Raw genomic sequence first — 27521 nt, 5'->3', positions numbered from 1 at the left:
GAGGGCACCTTGGGGTGTAACTTAGGATACTGAGGCCCAGAGAAACACATGCCACATGGGATTGCTTTCCAGGACTCCTGGCTTTTCTACAACTCTGGAGGTCCACCTTTTACTTTTTCTTATAGCCAGAAACCAGCAGAGAAGAATGTGGAAGTTGATACAGAGTAGAGTTTGGACTGAGAACACTACCACGTCAAAAGGCAAAATGTCCATCTGGAAATTATAATAACTTAAAAGAGAAAATAGGGCCATGTGGCTGATCCAGTGAGAATGCTCATAGTGTTTGGGAGGATACATCATCTTGGATCATCACAAAGAAGGCCTAGAGGTATTCTTTGCAACTCTGCATCAAGCCCAGTTGAGTGTCTGGTGAGATGATGGGAAGGTGTCTGACTTCTGGCTCAATCCTTGCCTAAATCCAGCCAGGTCTACATAACATATCGAGACCTGGCATTCCAAGAGCAGATAAGACTAACTTTCACAATCTTTAACACTAGTCCCTGATACTTAGTCTGTGCTCCCACAGAGAAGGTGCTCTTTTCTGAGCCAGGCTCTGGACTGAGAATGCCTCTGCATTATCACATCTCACTTTTATAGCACAGTCCTGATGGGGAGGGGGGTGTTTCTGATTATCCACGGTTCATGGGTCAGTGGAACTGAACCTCACACAGATATAACTAACTAGCTCAAGATCCCAAGATGTGACAGTTTGGAAACTGGAATTTGAATAAAGAATGTGATTCCCAATTCCAGAATCCATGCTGCCTCCCATGATGAAAAACTGATTCGTTCTGGCAATACTTATTAGTATTTTATTTTATTTTACTTTATTGATACTAGTGATTGAATCCAGGGGCATTTTACCACTGAGTTACATCCCCAGTCCTTTTTATATGTTATTATTATTATTATTATTATTATTAATTAATTTATTTATTTTTTTGCTGTGCTGGGGATTGAACCCAGGGCCTTGTGCTTAGAAGGCAAGCACTCTTCTGACTGAGCTATCTCCCCAGCCCCCATGTTATTTTGAGACAAGGTTTTTCTAGGTTGCTGAGGGTTTTTGCCAAGTTCCTGAGGTCGACCTTGAACTTAGGATTCTCTTGCCTCAGCCTCCTGGATTTCTGGGATTGTTAGTATTTTAGCCAAGCAGAGAACCTCAGATAAGCATGAGACCCAAGCATTAGAAATATTAGTATTTTTTCATACTCAGGATACTGAGATTTTCTAAAACGGAGACCTCTGGTGGTTACACCATCTGGCTGTATCCTGACTTTGAAAAGTATCGCAGTCATTGCTTACAGAGCTCAAGTTAATGTGATTTATTTGACTTTTTTTGGTGCCAGAACATTTGGTGTCTTTACGGAAAGAATATACCGAGCATGCCCCAAACAGCCTATTTCTGGAAGTCAGAGCATTTGCCATAAAGAAGTGATGTTATGGCTTTTGTAATTGTCGAGTCATTTTCCTCCCTGCGAGTATCTCATTAACGATAATAGTTTTTATTTCTGATAATAAAGATAACAGCTACCCGTTGTACACAATTTGGACAACTCAGAAAAAATGCAAAGTTGAAAAGATGAAAACATCAATGCCTCATTGATTCAATTTTTCAGGCCAAAGTATAATGTAATTCAGAGCATGAGTTGTTAATGTAAAAGACATATCTTGAGAAATTTCATTCATCATACAGGAAGCTATCATTTTTAGACTGTATATGAGAAGAATTCTGTTGAATGGAAATCCTTAAGATGGATGGAAGCAAATATGTTGTCTGCAGAGACAGCTTCCTGTAATGATCAAAATTGATAGGTTCTGAAAAGGCAGAGTCTCCTTCAAAGTCCAGTCCCACAGGGAGAGGGTGTTTCATTCTATGCTATGTCACATGTCCTCCCATCTTGAGATCTGGGTGCAATAAGCTTTTCTTAAAGTAGAGAGAATCAGGGGTGTCACTGTGAGATCACCCGCAACCAGTGCAGTATAGTGAAAGTGTCTGGTACTCAATGAGGTGGCTGATGCTGAAACAAAAGTCCAGATGGAGAGGTAATACAGTGTGGTGAATAACAGCATGAGTGCCAGAGATGGCGGCCCATGTTCTAACCCTGGGGACTCCACTTAGTGACGTAGATTTCTGAGCAAACTAATTAACCTCATTGGGGCTCATTTTCTTCATATGTAAAATAGAATAAGAACAGTACCTGCCTCAAAGGAGAGGATTAAAGAGTTATGCATATGTGATCCTTAAATTTGGTACATGGAGTGCACCCATCATTTGTTACAGAGAATTTTTACGTGTGAATATATAATAGAGGTCTTAAATGGGGAGGCAAGGCCTTTGTTCATTTTGCTTCAGGCTTCCAGTAATGGAAAGATGGAAGATGGCTGCAACCTGGCCAGATGGTTATATTTGTTGAAGAGGTCTGCAAATAAACCCCAAACTTTCAGGGGCTTAATGCATGAGTTTGTGTGTAGGTGATGATATAGGTGGAGCAGTTTTTCTCCAGGTGGTGATTCAGGAACCAAGGCTGTTTTCTACGTTTTATCTTATAGGACGTTACCTGGAATTAACCCCATCCTGCCAGAGGGGTGGAGAGTGCAGGGCCTGATAGGAATATGCACATATGTTGCATACTGTTAGTGGCCCATCAGGGTTGAATCTCAGCATTTTAGGCTCCCTTGGGAAAAAACCACTCCATGAGCCAGAGAAATCCTCAGGCTAAGTAATGCAGGCACTGGCAATGTGGAATGTGTCTGGTTGGTACAGGAGAGATACTGCAGGATCTACTGCAGAGCTGTGGCCCAGGTTAAAACAGTGAGAAGCTGGAGTGTGAGTCTGTACAGGCTGGCATGTGGCACAGGTGAGCTCTGCTCAAAATCTGTGGATGTTCCTGTTACCCCAAAGCAGCTTCAAAATCAGATGTGATTTTTCTAATAACTCCTGTGAACTGGGATTTTCTTTAGGACAGCAGATGCTGTCAAGGAGAGCTGCTGTAGTCAATGTGGAAGATGTTTCTGTTTTGGTAATGTCTGATGATATTTAAAATTTTAACTTTAAGGTGAGAAAGGAATTTAAACAGTTGTGAACATGTGTTAGTTATCATAAAGAATTCTTTGAAAGTTATATGCATTTTAGCATATATATGCATGTGTGTGTATGTGTGTATATATATGTATATATACATAAATCATTTTATAGCTGGCCTTCCATATCAGTGGATTACATATCTGTGAATTCAACCTCATATAAAAACATTGGGAAAAAATTCCATCTGTACTGAACATCTACAGATTTCTTTTTCTTATCATTATTGCCTAAAAAACACAGTATAACATGCTTGTAATTCCTGATATCTGTATTACAATGTATGCACACACACACACACACACACACACACACACACACCCCTTGATTTGTGTGTATGTGCATATTATAGTTATAAATATGTGGTATAATTTTATATATAAATACTTCTAGTAAGTATTATAAGTAATCTAGAGATGAGTTAAGTGTACTGGAGGATGTGGGGGGCCTCTCTGACACATCTATGTGGAGGAGAAAAAGGTTAACTGCCAGAGGAGGATGTTGGCAGTTTTCTATCACCCAAAAAACTTACCTACTCAATAAACATACACGAGCCAATACTCTTCTTAAATGAGAGGGGGCTTGACAGGTCTGGCCATACCAGCCCTGGCCTCTTACAACAAGTCTCCCAACTCTCTTTTATTTATATACACAGGTAAAAAGGGGCCAGGACAGGGAGGAGCTTCTTCTGTAATGGACAGGATAGGGTGGAGTTAGGAGAGCCATTCTCTTAGGGGGAATATTCCAGGAGACAGGGAACCACTCACACATAGCGCCACGTGCTTCCTGGCAGTTCCTAGAAGCCAGACATCTGCATCTCATGGCTCAACCTACTCTGATTCTGCTAAATAAGGATGGCTTCCCACAAGAAGATATCCATAGGTCATATGCAAATACTGTGCCACTTTACATAAGGGACCTAAGCATCCTCAGATTCTGCTTTCCTTGGGGATCTTGGAACTAATTCCTGAAGGATACCGAGGAGTGACTGAACTAAAAAATGCCTGTGTTGTGGAGGTGAGATGAGTATTTTAAAATGCAGTAAATAGCACTATTATTTAAACACATAAAACATTATTTGTAGTGGAGTAATGGTGGTTACCTAGAAACAAATCTCTTCTCGAAATGTGAAAAAACAATCACCCTAATAAAGATATAAAGCAAATCAAAGAATCATTTACACATACTGTCAGAATTACTAAAAACAGAATTCTGCAAATTTCAAATTCCCTATAAGTATCAAGATAAGCACCCAGGTCTAGCCAGGCAGGCTCTAGAGCCCACGCCTCTCAAGAGCATTGGGTGGAGACCACAGAAGACAAGTGAAGAACAGGAGGTCACAGAACCTGGGGTGATGCAGCCCAGACATGGCCTTTGGGAAGACAAACCCCATCCTGAGCAGTCAGGAAAGGTGAAACCTCTGGGGGAGATGAGAGAACCTAAGAAGTACACTGTAGCTTGGGGACTCAATGATGTCAGGAAAGAAGACAAAGGGGGTAAAAACTGAGGGTCCTATAGAGGTCAAAGAGAGTCACAAAACCACAAGACACACTCGCCCTTCTCCAAGACAAAGCACTGAACAATAAAATGACACTTCACTATTTCAACAATAGAGGGCGCATGTGAAACAGGAAACCCTAGTAAGCCACTCACATTCTGTCCCTCGTTTATGTCAACTCAGAGCTGGCTCAGAAAAGAACTGCAGAAAAGGAGCAGAAAGCAGAAAGAGCATGCTCACAGAGCCACAAACAGAAGAAAACAGCGTTTGAGAATCAAAGCCTTTCAGATGACTTGTTCTCACCCTCTCCAATGGCCCCCACACAAATACCCCCAAAACAGAAGAAAACATTAAATATCTAAGTATTTTCATATATATTTGTACACATATACATATATATATATATATACATATGTGTGTATATGTACATAAATAAAATAACCTTGATTTATAAATTCAAAATATCAGAACTAGGGGGCTGGGGAGATAGCTCAGTTGGTAGAGTGCTTGCCTTGCAAGTACAAGGCCCTGGGTTCGATCCCCAGCACGGCAAAAAAAAAAAAAAAAAAAAAAAAAAAAAAAAAGTACAAAATATCAGAACTAAAATACGTATAAACTATGAAGATGTGAAATAAGAATTGACCAAACTCAGGACAGAAAATGAAGAAATTCTAATTTGGGGTGCTTAAATTGTCAGTGGGGCTATGCTGTCAGTGGAAGCAGACTGACCAATCGCTTCGAACCTTTCAGTTTTGACTTTTCCCATCCATAGGTCTGTCTTTCTGCACTCCAGCCCAAGACAATCATTCCTTGCATAAAAGCATACTGAATTTTCCCATGGGAAACATTTGGTAAGGGCAGTCTTGGTGATAGTTTTTTTATTTCCAAGTTCTCTATTAAATAAGTGAAACTGCAGGAAACACCCAAATACTTTCCCAAATCAAATGAAACTTGTTGAGTAGAATAAACTTTCCAAGGAAAGCTTCATTCTCCTTAGTAATATGTCAAGATTTCAGAGCTAAACTTATAGAAATTGGTTCCAAATAATAATAAATTACCTTAATGAGTCATGCCATATTTTATAGCTGAAGAAGTAATTTCCATACATTATATTTATCAATAGAGTTGCATTTGAGTCGAAGAACACAGGTGATTGCATCTCCCCCACCTCTGTGACCAGAGCAGCCTGAAATGATTTGCTTGTTTTATATGCCTGAAAAATGAGAATGGCAGTGACATTTGCTGTGCATTGTTAATTTTATTAATTTTAGTCTGTGGGACAGATAGTCTTTTTCTACAGGTGGCCACAACAGCATCACCTATTCATCCTATACATTCTCCCAGCCACCTCCCCAGCAAAGGGTAGAGTCTACTCCCTTCCACTTGAATCTGGGAGGATTTGTGTCTCACTTGTAACCAATAAGATGTGACAGAAATTTTACTATGTTACTTCCTTGTGAAGGGAAAAGAAGGCAGTATCCACTTTGCTTTCTAGTATATTTTTTCTGGAGCCCTGACTTGTTCTGAGGCCACCATACTGTGAGGAAACCCCAACTAAACCATGCAAAGAGACCACATGACAAAGCCCTGAAACTATATGACACAAGTTGGAGATGTCCTACCAGCATCCAGCTGTTCCAGCTGTGCCTCCTCCCACCATCACTCTTTGTTCCAGTTCCAGCTACCATCTGGCTGTAACCACATTTGAGATCTCTCAGCTGGAACTACCCAGCCAAGCCCTTCCTGAATTCCAGTCCCTAAGAAAACCATAGTAATAAAAAAATGATTATTGTTTGAAGCCACTGAGTCTTGTGGTTTTGTTATGCAGCAGCAGATAACTAGGATGCATGAAGCCTCAAGGAATAAGGACTGTTCTAGAAAAGGAAGAGCAACTTATCTAATATCTTTTAGTGGTAATTTCTGTTTGTATTTTTTGTTTTTAAAGAGGAAGCTATAGACCAGAAAGTGCCTCTTTTGAGAAGAATCATGTTCCCCTCTAGATTTAGCTTATAAACTAATCTTTCCATTTAAGAGTAGTTGAGATATTTTTAGAAGATTTTTTGGTAGTTGCAAAGCTTTAAATATCTATTGCTTTTGGCACAAATAAATGATGGATCAGGTTGCGAGAGAGAACTGTTTCATTTGTCCTTGGATGAGATAAAGCTAAAAAGATGTGGGCAGTATTGCTCTGTTTGCAAGGGTTACTGATGAAGCCCTGCCTTGGATAGCTCCCAGTTTGGCTTTATAGTTAGCAAACATGACTAGCATTTTAGGCCATAATAAAGAGAAGTGACCTCAATTAGAGGGCTAGAATGAGAATATTTTATTCCTGGTGGGACAGAGGTTAATGTAGAATTAGATACAACCTGGGTTTGAATCCTGGTTCCCCTATTTATTAACTTTGTAACTACAGGCAAGTAAATTTATCACATCATGCCTCAATTGCCATGTCTATTGTTATAACAAGGACTAAATGCAATAATATATGTGAATGGCTTAATACAATGCTGTTATGGTTTGGATATGAGGTGTCCCCCAAAAAATCATGTGTGAGACAATGCAAGAAGGTTTGGAGGAGAAATGATTGGGTCATAGCTTTAACCTAATCAGTGAATTAATCCCTGATGGGATTAACTGAGTGGTAACTGGAGGCAGGTGGGGTGTGGCTGGAGGAAGTGGTTCATTGAGGTTGTGGCTTTGAGGTGTATATTTTGCATCTGGCAAGTGGAGATCTCTCTCTCTCTCTCTCCCTCTCTCTCTCTCTGCTTTCTGATCATGATGTGAGCTGCTTCCCTCTGCCATATTCTTCTGCCATGATGTTCAGCCTCACCTCGACCCTGAGGAATGGAGACTGCTCTCCATGGACTGAGGCCTCTGAAATCATGAATCTCCAAATAAACTTTTCCTTCCCTGGTCAGATTCTTTTTTTTTTTTTTTTTTTTTTTTTTTCATTGTACACAAATGGGATACATACTGTTTCTCTGTTTGTACATGAAGTAAAGGCATACCATTGTGTAGTCATACATTTACATAGGATAATAGTGTTTGATTCATTCTGTTATTTTTTTCCTTCCCCCCTCCCCCCACCCCTCTTTTTCCCTCTATACAGTCCCTCCTTTCTCCATTCTTACCTCTCTCCCACCCCCCACTATGTGTCATCATCTGCTTCTCAGTGAGATCATTCGTCCTTTGGTTTTTGAGACTGGCTTATCTCACTTAGCATGATATTCTCCAATTTCATCCATTTGCCTGCAAATGCCATAATTTTATTATTCTTATGACTGAGTAATATTCCATTGTATATATATACCACAGTTTCTTTATCCATTCATCTATTGAAGGGCATCTAGGTTGGTTCCACAATCTGACTATTGTGAATTGAGCAGCTATGAACATTGCTGTGGCCGCATCTCTGTAGTATGCTGATTTTAAGTCCTTTGGGTATAGGCCAAGGAGTGGGATAGCTGGGTAAAATGGTGGTTCCGTTCCAAGTTTTCTAAGGAATCTCCACACTGCTTTCCAGAGTGGCTGCACTAATTTGCAACCCCACCACAATGTATGAGTGTACCTTTTCCCCCACATCCTTGCCAACACCTGTTGTTGCTTGTATTCTTAATAATTGCAGTTCTAATTGGGGTGAGATGGAATCTTAGGGTGGTTTTGATTTGCATTTCTCTTATTACTAGAGATGTTGAACATATTTTCATATATCTGTTGATTGTTGGTAGATCTTCTTCTGTGAAGTGTCTGTTCATTTCCTTAGTCCATTTGTTGATTGGGTTATTTGTATTCTTGGAGTAGAGTTTTTTGAGTTCTTTATATATTCTGGAAATTAGTGCTCTATCTGAAGTATGAATGGCAAAGATTTTCTACCACTCTGTAGGCTCTCTCTTCACATTGCTGATTGTTTCCTTTTGCTGAGAGAAAGCTTTTTAGTTTGAATCTATCCTAGTTATTGATTCTTGCTTTTATTTCTTGTGCTATGGGAGTCCTGTTGAGGAATTCTGATCCTAAGCCGACATGTTGATGATTTGGACCTACTTTTTCTTCTGTAAGATGAAGGGTCTCTGGTCTGATTCCAAGGTCCTTGATCCATTTTGAATTGAGTTTTGTGCAGGGTGAGATATAGGAGTTAGTTTCATTCTGCTGCATATGGATTTCCAGTTTTCCCAGCACCATTTGTTGAAGAGGTTATCTTTTCTCCATTGCATATTTTTGACCCCTTTGTCTAGTATGAGAAAATTGTATTTATTTGGGTTTGTGTCCGTGTCTTCTATTCTGTACCATTGATCTACCTGTCTATTTTGGTCCAATACCACGCCGTTTTTGTTACTATTGCTTTGTAGTATAGTTGAAGTCCTGGTATTGCAATATGCCCTGCTTCGCTCTTCCTGCTAAGGATTGCTTTAGCTATTCTGGGTTTCTTATTCTTCCAGATGAATTCCATAATTGCTTGCTCTATTTCTGTAAGATACATCATTGGGATTTTAATTGGAATTGCATTGAATCTGTATAGCACTTTTGGTAGTATGGCCATTTTGACAATATTAAGTCTACCTATCCAAGAACATGGGAGATCTTTCCATCTTCTAAGGTTTTCTTTAATTTCTTTCTTTAGTGTTCTGTAGTTCTCATTGTAGAGGTCTTTCACCTCTTTTGTGAGATTGATTCCCAAGTATTTTATTTTTTTCGAGGTTATTGTGAATGGGGTAGTTTTCCTAACTTCTCTTTTCAAATGTGGTCAGATCCTTTAGTCACAGCAGTGAAAAAGCTGACTAAAACAATCTCCAAATGGTTTTTCTTTCAGTCTTCTTTATCTTACCGTTATCCTTAATTTTCTGCTTTTCCTTTAGTCCATGCTACCAACACTTCAATAATGTCTACCTGCTCTCCCCACAAAAGGCAGCCTGAGGTTTTCCTCTTTTTTTCTCACTCCCAATGCCTTCAACTTGGGTCAAGTCATCACTTCTCAGGTGGACCAATAGCTTTCTGCTTGCGATATCGCAGCCATTCCTGCCCCCTACTGGCCATTCTGCACACAGCGGGCAGAATGATGTACTTAATCACAATTTTAATAACTTTTATTTCTTTTCCTTGCCAAGAGCAAAGTGGCTGAGAGAGAGAGTGGCAAGAGATGGAACTTAAAAGGAGTCACAGTGCAAAGCGTAAGGAGAGAGACTGGGGATTTCTTCTCAGAACAATGAGAACCCCTAGGTTTTGGCAGGTCTGAGTGAAGTGATCTAATTTCTTTTTGACAGATGATGCTAGTTCAGTTAGATATTCATAAGGAAACAATGAAGCTTAATTCCTATGCCATACAGAAAAGTTATTTCATGGTCATACACTTAAATGTTTAAACTAAGACAATCAACCTTCTAGAGGATGATATATGAAAGTATCTTCATTACCTTAGAGTATGCAAGAATTCTTAAAAACAGCTCTGTTCACTTAAGATTTTTGCAACTTACCAATTTAACATTTCCCCTCCCTTGTTTTTTTCTAATGAGGCACTCTTAATTTTTTCCTAGTCCTATGCAATTTTTTTATTTTTAAATTTGTTTTAATTAGTTATACATGACAGTAGAATGCACTTTGATACATCATATATAATGGAGTATAATTTCTCATTCTTCTGGTTATACATGATGTAAAATCCCACTGGTTTTTATAGTTCTATATGTACACAGGGTAATAATGTCTGATTGATTCTACCATCCTTTCTATTCCCATAATGATCCCTTCCCCTCCCTTCAATCCCCTCTTTCTAATCTAAAGTAACTCTTTTCTTCCCTAGGCCCCCCCGACCTCGCCACATTGTGAATTAGCGTCTGCATATCAGAGAAAATGGATTTTTAGTATTGGCTTATTTCGTTAGCATGTTATTCTCCAGCACTATCCATTTACCAGCAAATGCGACAATGCTTTTATCTCCACTAGCTTCTTTCATTTTGCACATGATTACTTCTGCAGTTCACTTGTTTTCTCTCACTACAGTCTGTGTCCTGGGCATCTTATCTACTTGTGCCTTCACCTGCCTGCCTGCTCTCTGTAGGTAGCTCTTTACCTTATATCTGTTGCTCCAATCTTCCTCTTCCCATGGGGTCATGGGAGTGACAGGGACATCTGACTGTTGTGTAATTCTCATCATAATCTTCAGTTCTCTTTATAACAATCCTCAGGGCTGTTGTCCGGTTTGAACTTTAATCTTCCATGAGGAAGAAATTGCACCCATTCTAAAGTGTTGCAATTTGCCTTCCCCCAATTTCTATCCATTGTTTCTACGTCCGCCTCCTACTGTTACTGATAAGTCTAATGCCGCCTTCACATGATGGAGCCCTTCCTCCTTTTCTTTTCTCCAAGTCAATCATTCATCATTCATGTCTGTCCACCTCTGGATTGTCCCTTTTATCATGTTCTTCAATGTGGCACCTAGAAATAAACCTAAGTGTGTCTGGTTTCTCTAAGCTATTACCTTCCTCCTTATGAAAGTGTTACTTTATGGATATAGAGCTATCCATTTGTCTCTGGCAATTCTTCAGCTGTCTCTTGCATTTCTCAATCTGGATCTCCCCTAGAACTTCAGACTCAACTTATCCAAAAATGAAATAATCACACACCCACTGATACCACAATTCCCCCAGTTATTTTTTTTTTCATCCTGCTACATTTTTTAAAAAAATATGCAACGCTTCAGGAATTTGCGTGTCATCCTTGCGCAGGGGGCATGCTAATCTTCTCTGTATCATTCCAATTTTAGCATATGTGCTGCCAAAGCGAGCACCATCCTGCTACATTTTAATTAAGTACAAAGACCTCTATTCTCCAGGCATGTCACCTAGAGACCATTTATTTCACCCACTGCTCTGTTTGGCCACCAATCTCTTGTCTCTCTCTTCAGCAAGGATGAGGCGGATTCCTTTTCCTTGGGGAAGAGAAACTCATGGTTCGTTGCCTTTGCCAATAACACAAATGTTGGAGAGCCGGGTGGCAAAGCTGTTACCATTGGCATCTCTCACATGAACCACGTCAAAAGAGCCAGGATGTCTCCCTCTGTTGGTAATCACACCAATTCTTCCCAAGTTAGCACCTTCGGTCACCATACACAGGTTACCAGTGTGAAACTTGATGAAATCGGTAATCTTGCCAGGTTCCAAATCAGTCTGAATGGTGTCATTCACCTTGATTAGGGGATCAAGGTGACGAATGGTTCGAGCATTGTGAGTCACCAGAGGAGGGATTCCTTTTGTGCCCACGAAGATCTTTCTCACTTCGTGTGTACTTGGCCTCCTCAGGTGTAATACAGTGAACGGCAAAACGACCCTTGGTGTCATAGATCAGACGGAAATTCTCTCCAGTCTTATCAATACTGATGACATCCATAAAACCGGAGGGGTAGGTTATATCAGTTCGGACTTTGCCATCAATCTTAATGAAGCGCTGCATGCAAATCTTTTTTTACTTCATCTCCTGTCAGGGCATACTTAAGTCTGTTCCTTAGAAAAATGATGAGAGGAAGACATTCTCTCAGCTTGTGGGGACCAGTGGATGGATGAGGAGCAAACACACTAGTCAATTTATCCAGCATCCAATGCTTAGGAGCTGCTACCCACTTCAGATGCTTCTTGGGACCGTGAGCCATGGCTGCTCTAGGCAGGGAAAGAGCTCCCCCAGTTTTAATAAGACCAGCAGGTGTGGTTGCTTGTGTCCCACACAGAAAAGTTGATCGCTAGCTGTTCTAAATAGGGGGAGCAGTTGTTACACCACTCTGTCTTTATTCTCTATTTGTGTATGTGGGCTTTGGGGAAGAGGATTTTTCAAGATCTGTTCAACTTACCTAATAGTATAATAACCTCTGCCTGTTCATGCCAGTTTTTCCTCCCAATTTCCTTATCTTCTGGGTGGCCAATTCTGACCCCCTTTCCTCCTGCCTTGCACAATTGGATGCAGTCTCCTCCCTCAAAGATTCTCATGTCTGGCACCTTCTTTTCTAGTTCAAGTTTATAGTTCCCTAATTCACATCTCCATTACCTGCGCTAAGGGGCTCTTCACCTCCAGCACCCCACTTCCTTCTTAGAGATTGTCAGTGGTTCCTGCAGGCTTGTGTTGTAAATGGAAATCCTTCTCCTTGTCCAGGCCTTTACCTGGCTGCCTTCCTGTGGGAATCTCCAGTTAGGGTCAGGTGGGATCCTAATGCTTATACCTTGGCACATCTACTTTTGGCCAAATAGTTCTATCTAAACTAAAATGCTGTTGCCCACACTCCCCCAGTCAGAAATGCACTCATCTTCTCCGTCCCTGGCAGATGACCCAAATCTAAAACAAGACCTCATTTGTGTTTCTACAGTGTCCAGATTGGACCCTGAACAAAATCAACAAGTGTTTGTTTAGTTGAATAACTACATGAATTTTTTTTTGTCCTGTTTCATTAATTGGTTAAAAAAAAGAATTTTAAAATTAGAAATGGTCAAAAAATTGCCATGGGTACATATGTATTCCTAGAATTATTTGCCATTTTTGAAGATTTAGAAGTTTCCAAAATAGCAAATGTGTTTTTTTCAGAAAATGATTCAAAAACATCTTGTGGTTTTTATTTCATTTAATCCTTTATATTTAAAAAAGACTCAAAGAATTTATTCTGATAGGTTCAGTACTAATGTTCAGATAATTTAAATTCAACAAAATTCTTGATCTTTGAAAGAAAACATGCCAGAGTGAAAGATGATCCACCAGGAGAAGTGATGGGCCCTTTGCCTCTGATACTATTGTGTGAAAGTGAGAAAAACTTCAAAGTCACAGCAACACCCCTTCATCAAAATCACTGGTTGAGGAAAGTTAACCAAGAAGTCCATTTTAAGTAATCGACAATAATATAAATCTTCATTACACCAAATGCTTTGGAAAGGGAATGCAAATTATACTTTTAAAATTTTATAATGAATTTAAATCCTTATCTTTCATCAGTACTACAATGTCTTTTACCAAAAATTAGTTATTCCTGGGGGTGAGTGTTCCCAAAACTGTGAAAGGGAGATGTTTTGGGAGGCAATGTTAATGTTCTCATCCTAACATTGGCATTTGGAATGGGCCAGCACTGGAACAACTAGGCATCTTTATTCCACTCTCATTATGTCTATTCTAGATAATGCCCATGTTTTAGGATTACCCATAATTATGATCTTAATTCCATCTGTAATTTTTGAAAAGGAAATATGTATTTCCTTTGTTCCTTCACCCACCCAGTTTCTTCTCTGGTAGTTTTTTTTTTTTTTTTTTTTTTTTTTTTTTTTTTTTGTGGCTGGGAAGGCCAAGCAGGCAGGACCCCTGTAAGGACATGACCAGAGCAGTTGACAAGGTCAGACTGACAGTGTGGCTGAAAGAGAGTGTTCCTGTAGATAGAGGAACTGCCCTGGGAAGGTCTTTAGAGGGGAAATTAGAACTCTGGCAGGCTTGGCTTTTCTTCTTAGGTTCCACCTGTGAGTAATTGACTCAATTCCTATTTCAATAGCAAAAATCTACATTTTAAAACGATATCCAGTGGTGGACAATCAAGTTTGTAATATGCTTTGCATTAATCAAATATTGACTGAGGCCTCAAAATGTGATTCACTCTGAAGATTTAAACAAGAGCAGAATCTATCCTGGTCCTCAGGGGAATCATGTGGATGAGACAAACATTAAAATAAAGATAATATTATGTAATGAGTAATATGTTCTGTGAGGAAGGTATAAGCTAAGCTTTATAAATTCAGTAAGGTGAGGACTCAAAGGAGAAAGGGATCCATGTCGGGAGAAACTCAGAACAGGAGTCATCCAGTGGGTCAAAGGCGGGCACTGGCAAGTGACAAGCCAAAGTGAATCTGGGTTTTGCCAACTCATGGCATTAAGCCGGTCTCCTCACCTCCTCCAGTTAGGAAATGAGAATATAAGGCTCCCTACTTCACAGGCTGCAGGGTGGTTCAAGGGAGAAAAGTGTCTGTAATCATTTCTTAATGCCAGCCAAGTGCCTGTTGTTTTTTGAGATGGGCAAGATGTCAACAGCAGGTGGCAGCAGAGGGTAAGGTGTCATAAACTGGGTGGCCACTTTGTGTATATGTGGTTTGTGTTCAGAATATAGCACCGTGTATGTGTGTGTGTGTGTGTGTGTGTGTGTGTGTGTGTGTATGTATGTGCATCCTGTGTGTCTCTGTGAGATGTGTGTATTCAGAATATAGTAGTGTGTATGTGTGTGTGTGTGTGCGTGTGCACATCCTACGTGTCTCTGTGTCAGAATATGGCATTGTGTGTGTGTGTCTGTGTGTGTGTGTTTGTGTGTGTGTATTCAGAATGTAGCAAATATTCCAGCCTAGCCAAGGGATATTTGTGACTAGAAAGGCTTTGGGGAGTATTCCATAGAGCAACACCATCCAGCTGAAATGTAAGGTAAGCTACCAGTGCAGTTATTTCAAAGTATTTCAAAATGTGTTTACTATGGAAATTTATTATTGAGGTAATTTACATTTTTTTGTCTTAAGTCTTTAAAACCCAGTGTGTATTTTCTACTTACAACACATGTCTACTTGGACTTGCCACACTTCAAATGATCAAAAGCCATATATGACTGGTGACTGCTATATTGGACAGCCAAAAATAGGTCTTAACTCTGATAATAGTAGCAAGGTATTCTTTGAATGTTACTTTTCCTCTTTCACTTCTTCCTCAGAAAGATAGCTTGTGCTGTAGTTTAATCTTCGATGTCCTCCAAAGACCCATGTATCAAAGGTTTTGTCCCCAAGGTGGAGCTATTGGGAGGTTAGTAGAACCTTTAAGAAGTGGGTTGTAGTGGTAGATTTTTAGGTTATTGGGGGCATGCTCCTTTCTCACTCTCTTTTGCTTCCCTGACAAGATATAAGTGGTTTTGCTCTGCCACAAGCTCCTGAGATGTGGGGACTCACCAGAGGCCTACAAGCAGTGGGATCGATCATGAACTGAAACCTCCAAACCTGTGTTCCAAAATAAACCTTTTCTCTTTTTATAAGCTGATTATCTTAGGTGTTAATTAAAGCTGGCAAATATATATACAAGTAATTTAAAGAAAGAAAAAGAAAAGTAGGAGAGAAAAGTACTCCAAGACAGCATCTTTGACAACTGGCCTAATCCTGAGATTTTCATGAAGAAAAATTCAAAGTATTTTGGAATATGCTGAAACATGTTGTAACCCTTTTAGATTATGCTAGCATGGATTCTCCAGAAATCTTACAACAAAGAAACTGGTTTTACTTTGTGAGACTGCACATTTAGTAGTATTATGGAATGATATTTTAATACTTTCTAAAATTGGGAATCCTGTGTTTGTAGGAAAAACTGTGAGAAAAGTTGAACAAACTTAGATGTTAGTTCCAAATGGTGGATACTAAGGCATCTATAGGTAAGGAACTACATACAGGGGATTGAAATGATAGAAAAAACTTGTAGGTGAGTGAACAAATTCTTACAATGAGATAACACTATGGTCCACTCATGAAGATGACATGGACAGTATTCAGTACCCACAGAAATTAATCAAATTGCTAACTCAGTCTTTTAATCTGTGAAGTTTGGATACAGAGAGGTGGAATGAACTTAACCAATTTTACCTCCTTTGAGAGAAGATCAAAGAAAATAATTTTCTTCATCCATTTTCTGTTGCTATAACAATATACCTGAGTTGGATCATTGATAAAAAAAAAAAGGAAGGTTTATTTAGCTTGTAATTCTGGAGGCTGGGGAGCATAATGCCATCTAGCATCTTGTTGGCATCTGATGAGGGCTTTCTTACTGCATCATAACATGACAGAGGGTGTCACATGGTGAGACAGAGCAAGTGGGTCAGAGAGAGATCACTGTTATAACAAAGTCCCTCCCCCCAAATCTATTAAACTATGAATCTATAAATGGATTAATCCATTCACAAGTTCACAGTCCTCATGATACAGCTTCCTCCAAAAGGCCCACTTCTCAACACTGCTGAACTGGGGGCCAAGTTTCTAAGACATAAAATTTAGGGAACACATTCAGCCCATCACAATAATATACCAATGATCACAATCAACAATCCCAAGAGTAGTGCATCTATAGTCAGTGTATACAGAACGGAATAAAAAAAAAAAGTGGAGGGCTTAGTTAGAGATGAATTGTATCAATCACATTTCAAAATGATACCAAGCATGTTGCCTGCATATACAAATATTTGCAAATACTTAATGATGCTCAATAATGAACAGTGTGCATGAGTCTTTTAGACAACTTTATCAAAATGCATGGAAAAGTCAGTTACTACTTCAGTTTCCCAACTAGAAGTAGATCAAGGAAAGAGAAATATCCTTAGTTCCATGTTCTCTTCAACTTGCTTTTACCTCAAGTTTTAACTTATAAATTAATTTTTTTTTTTTTTTTTTTTTGCAGTGCTGGGGATCCAACCCAGGGTCTTGTGCTTGCAAGGCGAGCACTCTACCAACTGAGCTATCTTCCCAGCCCTATAAATTCCTTTATAAGGACTTGAGGGCTTCTGATGAGAATAGTGACTCATATTTCCCAGATGCTTTATCAACATTTATTTAATTTGCAAGACAGTTCTCCTTATCCTCCATAAATTTGACTTTTCTCTATAGAAAAATTAAATTAAAATTCAAGATAATTTAAAGTTCTCAAGGTTAGAAACATTTCTAGTTTGTTGAGGCATCTATATAAGTTTGGGAGGAATTAGTATTTCTCTTAGGAACATAACCCTGTTCAAGTTCAGTAACAATCTAAAGCAGATGCCCTTTGCTGAAGAAATGCTCTTGTATGCACACTACCCCCAAAAGGCTGGGACAGCTTCCCAAGTTGTTCCAGCTGCTTAACCCTGACTCAGAGGGAAGCCTTAGCCTGTTTCTCATTTTAATACACAGTTTTGTTTTCTTACATAAATCATGTTTTAAGTAGACAGCATTGTAAGTTTCTGTATGTAAGATTTTATAGCATGTGTCATATATAGTCAGTGTAAGACCAGTTTAGCGTCTCTTTTTTTTTTTTGTCTTTTCTTTTTTTTTATTTTTTACAGTCTGCATTTTGATTCATTGAACATAAATGGGGTACACCATTTCGTTTCTGTGGTTGTATATTTTTTTTACATTGTTTGAGTTTGGCTGTTTATTGTTTTTCAAAGCCAAAACCCTTTTTGAAGTTGACTAATAGCATTTTGCCTGATGGAGTTCCCTTCTCTCAGATCCTCAAAAAGCTTTGAAACACTTCTGCATGTTACTGCAGCAACATTCATACAAACTGTACCTTGTGGAGCAACATTTAATTCTGTTTTGTCCACGTGGTAAGTAAGGGCAGTGGGGACCCGAAACCACGGAACCCAATGGTGGGAGGCTTCTAGGCTGGAAAGCTGCACAACTATTAAGATATTACTAGTGACCACAAACCTCCTCTGTGAGGCCACATGTGCTTTTTAGCAGTCTCTCTAGAGGGCTATTATCTTTAACTCCCAATTGGAAATAAGTGCCAAAATGCTAAAACTCAGCCAAGTATTGATACAAAGACCTGTATCCTGCTGCATGCTGGGATGCACCATGTCTGTATGCAAAGGAAAACTAACACCAGTGCCCCCAAACAGCACACAGGGCAATAGCATCATTCTAAGCTCATGGGTCCACAATGCAATTGTTTAAGGATTTTTCAAATAGACAAAATGACACGTGCAAATATCAGTATAAAATAGCAGCTAGTGGACAAAGCAGAATAAACACAGCCATGGACCTGAAAGAGGGAAGTGTATACAAATTTGACCTTTTCCTGTTTCATAAAATGAGGAATTTGGCATATAATATAGCGATTCAAAATGGGCATCTACAAATAAGGACTTATTCTCATATTCCTTGGGGGATTTTTGACATCTATTTTTATTTCAGGGCATAATCTTGAATAATTTATCAGATTGTGTTCTGGATCATCTAGAGCACTGTTTTTAAACTGAATCAAAAACTTCTAATGGATTATTATTGAATTATTAGATAAAGTTGAGCACATTCAATACTGTTTTATTTATTTTTAAATTATATATATTTTCAGTACTGGGGATTAAAACCAATATATAGAGAGAACCCAAAGGTATTATACCACTGAATCACATCCCCACATCCCCAAACCATGCCTGCCCCCCACACACGTTTTTGAGACAGGGTTTTGCTAAAGTTGCCCAGGCTGGTCTCAAACTTGTGAACCTCCTGTCTCAGCCATCCATATAGCTGGGATTACAGGTGTGTGCCACCATACCCAGCTCCAACTTTTTTTTTTTAAACAAACATAAGGAAATGGGAAAAATCAGAATGTATGACTGGTAGTAAGAGATAAATATTATTTTATAAAGTGTTTCTGTTTCATACATATGTGTTTGGGTATGGATTGTATTATAAAATATATTTATCACTGTGGATGGAAGACAGATGAGTTTGAAAGTCTTGAATTACTAAGTCACTGATTCTCAACCTTTACCACGTTGGAATCATCTGAAGAGCTTAGAAAACAGGGTTGTATGGGTTTTCCCTGCAGACATCCTGCTGTAATTGATTTGGGATGTAACCTGTGTTTGGTGCAAGCTTGAAGCTATTCAAATGTGCAGTCAGAGCTGAGAACCCCTGAGATGTTGAGCTTTGAGACCAAGTTCTGCAGTTAAATGCCTGCCTTTGGGTTTGAGGTTGTTTAATTTTATTTTCCTCAAGACTAAGTCATCCCATTTAGGATTGTTGCAGAGAAGGGTTTAGCTATAGATAATGTTTTTGCCTCAAGACAAGGTAAACCAAAATCTACTAAAGGTGAATGAACAAAAGCTTCATGGTAGTTCAGATAGGCAAATTACTAGCACAAGCCTCTCCAATGGGGCATATTACTTCCAGGGTAATTACTGATTTCTTCTCTTATTTGAGCCCTTTCCCTCATAGAAGGCACAACTCCACCATACTGGTGTGCAGTGACTTAATTACTGACAAACATTCATTCATGCATTAAGTGAATCAAGTTGCTTTTTTGGTATTGATTTACATTCTTGTTCTTATACAATTTATAATTGTGCTTGATTTTATAACTGTATAGCAGTGAGAATATAGGGCACGTATACCTATTTAATTTGTACACACTTCTTAAATACTGTAATATAAACAGCATATGGAAAGAAGCACTAGAATTTTTGTTCCTTGAAAGGATAACCTGATGTTATTCACTGTCTCTATTAGTCTACCATTTGTGCAGCCCATCCTGAATACAGAGGGATGGTAAACTAAATTCAAATTCTTATCTATTAGAAGCTACTGTAAAGTGGTATAAATAGAGCTTAGAGGTTTTTTTTATTTTTTTATTTTTATTTTTTTTTATTTTTGCAGTACTGGAGATTGAACTCAGGGCCTTGTGCTTGTGAGGCAAGCACTCTACCAGCTGAGCTATCTCCCCAGCCTGAGCTTAGAGTTTATTAAGATTATTTTCCAGTGGTTCTATTCATGAAGTAGGAGTTTAGAGGAAAATCTGGATCAAGAGGGAAAGTGTAAGTCCAGTGTGGTGACATGGGCCTATAGTTCCAGCTACTCAGGAGGCTGAGACTGGAGGATCACTTCATCCCTGGAGTTTGAGGCCAGCTGGGGCAACACAGTGATAACCCATCTCAAAACAAACAACAAAAACAAAAACAAAAAAGAGGGAGAAGGAGAAAGAAGAGTGGGATTTAAACATTCCTGTAAAAGTGGCGATGATGATGATGATGGCACTTGATATTACTGTAATACTCATTTACTGAGTAGCCTTCAATGAGCCAGTGCATTACATGGATTATTTTCCTTGTTCTTTAGGACAATCCTAAAGATTATAGATTCTAATCACTGCTGTTAGGCAGGTTATAACTGCTATTATAGTCACCCCATTTTATACACGAGAATTCAAAGTTAATTTTATCTGAGATTCATCTGGAACTCAAGCCCAAATATGTTGTATTGAAGCCTGAGAACTGGAATCTTCTTAAGTAACTGCAGAGGGCCAGGAAGGATTTTCCAGACCAGAGACCTAACAGTGGCCTAGACATGAAGGAAGAGATGTATGTGACATCTACAGAGTGCTAGGGAGGTGCTGGTGGAAAAGTTGGAGGTCAATTATAGGCAGACACAGAGGAGCTGAGACAATGAAAAATTATGAAAGTAGTGAAGAAAAAATAAGAGAATTTTATAGTGCTGTAGAGAGTTTTATAAGACATCCCAAGAGTGGAACAAGCAAGGAGAACAAATTCATGATAAACATTTATTTAAAAAAGAAATTGTGTGTCTACATGTGCACACCCGTGATTGAATGATTGAATACTGGAATGCACAAAGCAATCTAGAAAGCTATAACCTAAATTAAAACAGTGTCCACCTCTGCTGAGAATATGAGTATTAGTGGTGATGGTCAAAGAGAACTAGATTTGTGATCCAACAATTTTATTTTGCTTTCTTTGTTTGCAAGCAGGATGACTGCATTCTTGTTTTTAGATAATTTGGAAAGGGTAGGGCATTGATAGAAATAGTTAAAATGAAATGTGAGGTAATATGGGAATTTCATGTTCAAGTTAGTGCCATCTCCAGATGCCTAGACTGGAAGATTGTGGGGCCCTTTTAGAAGGAGCTGAGTGGTGCAAGATATAAGGGAAAAAATGAATTGTCGCTTAATTAACGGAGATGACAGAAGGTTTTTTTAAAAAAAATGAAAAAAACATTTGGAGTTTTTAAAATTTGAGCAACAGCACAGAAAGTATTTTGATAAAGAAAGCCCCCTGCCCAGTTTCCTGGTGCAGAGGTGGAGATGAATCAGCATAGGAAGGAAAGGCCACTACTGTGCTCTCATCTGTCCATGTCTCCTCTTGGAGCCAGGTCAGGCAGAGGTTCTTCCTCTGTGTGGTTGTTTATGGTGTTTTTGAAATGTATACAAATCTTAAATGATGGATTCTGTGTATTGTAGGTGGAGACTAGAGGTCTGGACTTCTGAATCTCAACCAGAAAGATCAAATGTGCAAGCCCTTCAGCATGGTGGGGAGATCGGGGATGAACTGAAGTCAGAGAAGAGATGCCTGAAAAGGTACGTACCTAGTGCGTGGCACTCTGGAATTTTATTCATTTCCAGGCTTGTTGGTGTACTTGGGGAGATGGCGTGCCTTGCTTTGGAATGGTGCAGTAGAAATTACCTCCAGGTGTCGGAGGGATTCTGTTCATGGTATAGTGGCAGTAGGGCTGCCCCACAATCAGGACAGTTTAGGAGCTCTGAGAACTTAGCGTAGAGCACCCATACTTAGTGGCTCTAAGTATGGCTCAAACCACATGCCAGGCATGGCTTAAACATTTTAATGGATTCTTTCATTTGATTCTTACCACATAGTGTGATCTAGGCACTGCTGTTGCCCCACCTTAGAAACGGGAGCACAAATAACCCAGATGACAACTGGGGACAGAGTACCAAAAGTACCCATTTTATTCCTCTCTCTCCCTTTCTCCTACATTTTCCATTACCTTTCTCTCATGCCCACTTTTTATCTGTTTTTTGTTTGTTTGTTTGTTTTCTTATAGAATTGTAAATCTCCATCTTAAAATGAGCATTAAAGGGGCATTGATCTGGGTCACTATGGAAGCCCATATGTTCCAAAAATGGCATGATGCTATCACTGCTCTTCCAGAATAATGCTACTGCATCAGGAGGGGAGGTCTACTTCTCTCCTTGTGAATCTGGACAGGGACTTGGTGACTGCCTTGACACAGACCATGTGGCAGAAGTGACACTAAGTGACTTTAAAGCCTAGATCAGCAAGAGTGATGTGACTTCCACCTGGTTCATTCATGGTCTTGGGATCCATGCCCTGGAGGCCCAGCCACCATATAGTGAGGAAACCCAGACCCTGCAGAGAGGCCACGTTTAGGGGTTGACAACCCACTGACATGAGAGGGAGGCCTTAGTAGGCTGGTGCCAGACCTTCCAAGTCACCCCCATTGATGCTGGGAGAGCAGAGACAAGCTGTGCCAGATGATCTGTCCCTGCTGAACCCTGCCTTTGTGGCAGATTCATGAACAAAGTAAACATTCTCCTTTTGAGCTCTTCATTTAAACTCTCAGAAACACAATTGGTAAATATCATTATATTCAATTACAAGTACCAAGATGAAGGTCAAATGAGAGTAAATGACTGACCGAAGCCCTCACCACGAATGAATGTGTTGCTGGGATTCAAACCCAGGGCTGCCTAGTTTCAAGCTTGTGAGATTCATCACTATTCCAAAACCATGGTTCTTCTGGGTTGGGAGCTGGATCCCTTCAGATACAACTATTTTCAGAGAGCAAACTTTTTTGGAGTAAGAGAACAAGAGGATAAAACTATAGAGATCTAGCTTTCAACAATATGTTATAACTCTATTTCCTTAATGAGGCCCTGGTTAAATACCTCCTACCTTGGCTTAAGCATAAAGTTCTCTTGGGAAGATGTCAGTCTTCCTTCTGTGAGCTTATACAATATGTTTTTCTCTATCATGTAAAATGACAATCATTGTGAGAGGTTTCTACCCCTCCTTTGACCTTGAAGGTGAGAGATTGATCTCCCTCTCATATGCCTCACCTCATTTCTTCCAGCACAAACCCTGACCTTTAGTAGATCATTTATAAGTGCATATTAAATACGTACTAAACAGTATTAAGTGTGAGTTTTCTTGATGGTGATGATGATAGGGTAAGAATGTGAATAGTTTCAGATATAAATACTGAAGCCTTATCTTGATGTTGAAAGTTTGTCTTTTGAGACTGTTAAAAAAATAAATCAAAGCACAATAGCATTTTAAAGAGTTTGTTTGAGCAATCAACAATTCATGAATCACAAAGATCCAAACCAGAAATGGTGCTGGAGCTCTACCAAGGGAAACAAGGGGGAGTGTAGGGGGCAGGGCTTTTATAGGATGGACACAGAAGTAAAGGAAAGAAAACATTTGTTTAAAACCATTTGCTTGTCTTATTTGGTTTATCACATTGGAAATACAAGGAATAGCTCAAGTTAAGTTTCACTTCTGTTTACAAATCAAGCAAAGCTTGGGTCACTTAGGAAACCTGACTGGTTTTATCTGCTCAGGGATTCTTTAGACTTGGTCTCCACTGTAATGCACTTTGACGAAGCCAAAGAGTTCTTTCGCACTTCCTCTGTCTTTCCTGTTAGATAAAACATCTTTAAGTTTGACTTGTATAAATAAATAACTGCCATAAAATGCAACTCTAAACTAAATACTAACAGGAACTACATAGGGCTCCAAGACACTTTATTTTACCAGGTTGTTATCCAAGTAGAGTAATTTCAAGGGAGGAGAAAGCAGATACACACCACTAGAGAACTAACATTGGCATGTGCTGTGTTTGTCCCCACCAAAACTCACATTGAGGCTTGGTTCCCAAAATGACCCTGTTGAGAATGTTGGAGCCTTTAAGAGGTGTGGGATTGTTGGGACAGGTCCTTCCTGAATGGATTAATGATTTTCTTGCAGGAATGAGCTCTTTTTCCCAGGGCACTGGCTCGATTACTGAGAGAGTGAGTTGTTCTGAAGCACTCCTGGCCCCTCCCCACTCTCTTTCACCTGTACCTGCCTACCATGAGGCCCTCAGCAGAGCTTCTGGGTCCTCTGCCAGACAGATGCTGCTCTGTGCTCTTGGGCGTCTGGAACTATGAGCCAAAATAAACTTTTTCATCTTGCTTGGCACAGTGGTGCACACCTGTAATCCCAGTGGCTCAGGAGGCAGGAGGATAGCGATATTGAAGCCAGCTTCAGCAATTTAATGAGGCCTTAAGCAACTCAGCAAGACCCTGTCTCAAAATAAAGCATAAAAAGGGCTAGGGATGTGGCTCAGTGGTTGAGTGCCCCTGGATTCAATTCCTGATACCAAAAACTAAAAAAAAAAAAAAAAAAAAAAAAATTATGTGGTCTCGGGTATTCTTTTATAGCAAAAGAAAATAACTAGGAATTGTAGAAATACGAAGTATGTAACTTTTGGTCAGCTTTGGCTCATGGAAATTATGGAACTGTGTTTTTTACCTTTTGTTTTGGTATGTATGTATATATATATGTTACTGCAGTCTCTTGAGAACTGGGAACAAATCCAAGTCCAGAGCATCCAGTAATCAACTATATACCTAGGAGCTATAGGGGTATAATAATACATATTTTTTTAATTATGAAGGATAGATAAATTCATGCCAAATATTAAGTAAGTTTATTTATTTATTTTTTTGTACTGGGGGTTGAACCCAGAGCCTCATACATGCTAGGTATTCTACCACTGTACTACGTCCCGATCCTAAGTTTAATTAATTGTATTTTTATTGCATAATCAATTGGCTTTACTGCCTAACAACTGCCTCAAAACTCAAGATAGGCTGAATAGCCTTTTTTTTAAATACTTAGGATTGGAAGTGTTCAGGACATTGGATTTTTTTTTTTTTTTTTTTAACATTTGCTTGGCTTATTGATTGAGTACCCCTAATATGAAAATCTGAAATAAAAAGAACACCCTGAAAAGAAGACTCTCATCCTATAGCAGGGTAGTCTGAGCTGGTCCACATGGCAGCCAGGCTCCCAAAGAGGCAGCATGAAAGGCCCCTGAGGCTTGGGCTTAAAAATGATGTTACCGCTGTCATGTCCTTTTGATCAAAGCAAGTGACAGGTCAGGCCAGATTCAAGAGATGACAAACAGTTTTCAGCCTTGGATGGGAGGAGCTGCTAAACCACCTTACACGAATGGCGGGGATTCAGGGAGCTGGAGGTGTGGCCATCTCTGCAACCTACAACACCACTTAAAATGCAAATATTTTGCTGAGTGAATTACCAGCTTTGCAATAGAGATGGTGGAAAGGAGGCTATCTGTATGGCTTATAATGTGATATAAACCGCATCACAGGATTGAGCAGACAGGGTGATAAAAAGAGACTGAGATAGATGCAGAATAGAAAAGTCATGGGTGATCCCCATTTCTCTGGCTCCCTATGTCTGAAAGGGGGAATTGAGATATGGGCAGCAGAGCATGTCATGGTGTTGACATTTGGTGATTGGAAGTTTTTTTTTTTTGTTTTTTGTTTTTTTTTCCTTTGCTATTCTTTTCTCCCCTTCTCAGCAAATGATGAGGGCTTAGAAGACAGATTGGAGGGGAAAAATAAGCAGTTGCTTTCACTGCTGGGTCTGTGGAAAGAGACCCTCACTGAATTTGACAAGCCTGATAGGGCACTATTTCTTCCTGCCGTCAGGCCACTCTGTTCAGGCTTCATTTGGTTTATCTGATGGGTTTCGTTAGTTGGAAGAGTGTGGGGGCAACCTGACCCACCTCTCCCACTGGAAACTCCTCTTTTATATTGTCTGGAACACAGGCTTCTCCTCCCCTTGATGCAGTAGCCTTTCACTAACTAAACAGAATCAATGGATTCAATGTTGTTCTCTGTGCTGTTTAGTGAAAGGCAGGTGCTGCCATCAGCTGGCTGAGAATGTTCAAGTGATTTAATGTGAAGGACTGTATTTCTTCTCTAGTAATTCTCTCTCTCCCCGCCCCTTTTTTTTCTCATCTTATTTTTCTCAATCCTATTCCATTCTTTTTCCAACAGAGCTCAGAAGCCTGACAGGAAGGATAAGTAAGTCTTGCATGTAAATAGCATTTTTGGAAAACTTGCTGTGAGTCAGGTCCAGTCGTAAACATATTTCATGTTCTTACTTCACACCAGGGAAGGAGGTACTATTCTTGTCCCCATTTTACAGGTGAAAAAAAGGAGGCTCAGAGAGATGACATTATATGTCATGGTGTCTGAAACATTCAAGTGTGCAATGAATGTTAGTCTTCATTTGTAAAAATGAGACTGTGTCTTAGTTTGGGTCAAGAATTGGGTTGCAAGTATCTATATGGGCAGTGATTCCCAAAAGCACAATGAATTGGGGAGTGAGATAAGAAGGGAGAACAGTCTGCAACTAGGAGCAGTTTACTGTGCAGCTCCTGGATTCAGTCCCACTGGGCATCTCTGACACTGGAGGATGCATCTTGGAATCATTCCATTAAGGGACACAAAAGTTGACGTATTTTGGGGAGAGATTAAGGGGACTTTTTTAAAGCAATTATGAGCATCATAATTATAATCTGTATTTTGCTACCCATTAGCCCAGGGAAGGAAAGAGGGTAAGTCTATTTTGCATGATTTCTTTGGCTTCTTGTACTTCCCCACTTCCCCCTTCATCAGCTCTTGCATGTGCAACCACCCCAAACTCAGTGGAAATTTTGATTATAAGGTCTCTTTAACTCATGTAACTAAAACTTGACCAGGGTTAGGCTGATGTAGATTGGGCTCAGCTGGACAGATCTTGGTTGAGTAATTCACACATCTGGAGATTGACTAATGCAGGCTAGATTCAGCGAGATGACTTTGTCTCTGGCCTAGATCCAGCTCAGTTCTTTGCTGATGGCTAAGTTAAAGTGGGAACCACCTAAATACATCCTAAGACAGGTTGGCCGGCACTTGCCACCTGAAGGTTCTTCTGTTGTCAAGGAGGAGGACAAGCAGAAACCCAAGAGGCCTCCAAAACCTAGGCTTGGAATTGACACACAGACATTTCTAAATTATTCTGGTGGCCAAAGCAGGTGTCATGGTCAAACCTAAATCAAGGGGTGTAACAACATATTCTGTCTTTGCTGGATGAGTTTTTACTATTGACTTTAAGGCTTGTAAGGCAGTATATCATGCTTCCTCCGCTTTCTACTAAGTTGGGAAACTGTGGTGTGAAATTTAAAAGCCAGTTTTATTGATCCCTTCGGGCAGAATCCCAAATCCATAATGATATTTTAATTTGTTATTAATGAGGGATAAAATGATATTAAAAGCTGCACACCCTTAGGTTTCAGAAACCTCTTCATTATCTCAGACCTTAGCTGGGAA

The 27521-nt window shown here is 39.6% G+C and overlaps 1 protein-coding gene and 1 pseudogene across 6 annotated transcripts in view; one reads left to right on the top strand and one right to left on the bottom strand.

Moving 5' to 3' along the window:
- Window positions 1–27521, top strand: part of RIN2 (Ras and Rab interactor 2) — a 220823-nt gene that overhangs the window by 18827 nt on the left and 174475 nt on the right. For all 5 annotated transcript variants that reach the window (XM_079123219.1, XM_079123221.1, XM_079123222.1 and 2 more), the window contains one exon: window positions 21555–21671. In XM_079123219.1, the coding sequence (XP_078979345.1) occupies window positions 21660–21671 (12 nt within the window). In that variant the 5' untranslated portion in view covers window positions 21555–21659. Of the gene's footprint in view, window positions 1–21554; window positions 21672–27521 lie in introns of those variants that run through there.
- LOC306654762 (small ribosomal subunit protein eS4-like) lies at window positions 11316–12952 on the bottom strand (annotated as a pseudogene). Its single transcript has one exon. The product of its transcript is annotated as a small ribosomal subunit protein eS4-like (transcript).

This window comes from Sciurus vulgaris, assembly GCF_902686455.1.
Source record: "Sciurus vulgaris genome assembly, chromosome: 2".
NCBI classification, from domain to species: Eukaryota; Metazoa; Chordata; class Mammalia; order Rodentia; family Sciuridae; genus Sciurus; species Sciurus vulgaris.
This window is presented reverse-complemented; position numbering and strand designations above follow the sequence as displayed.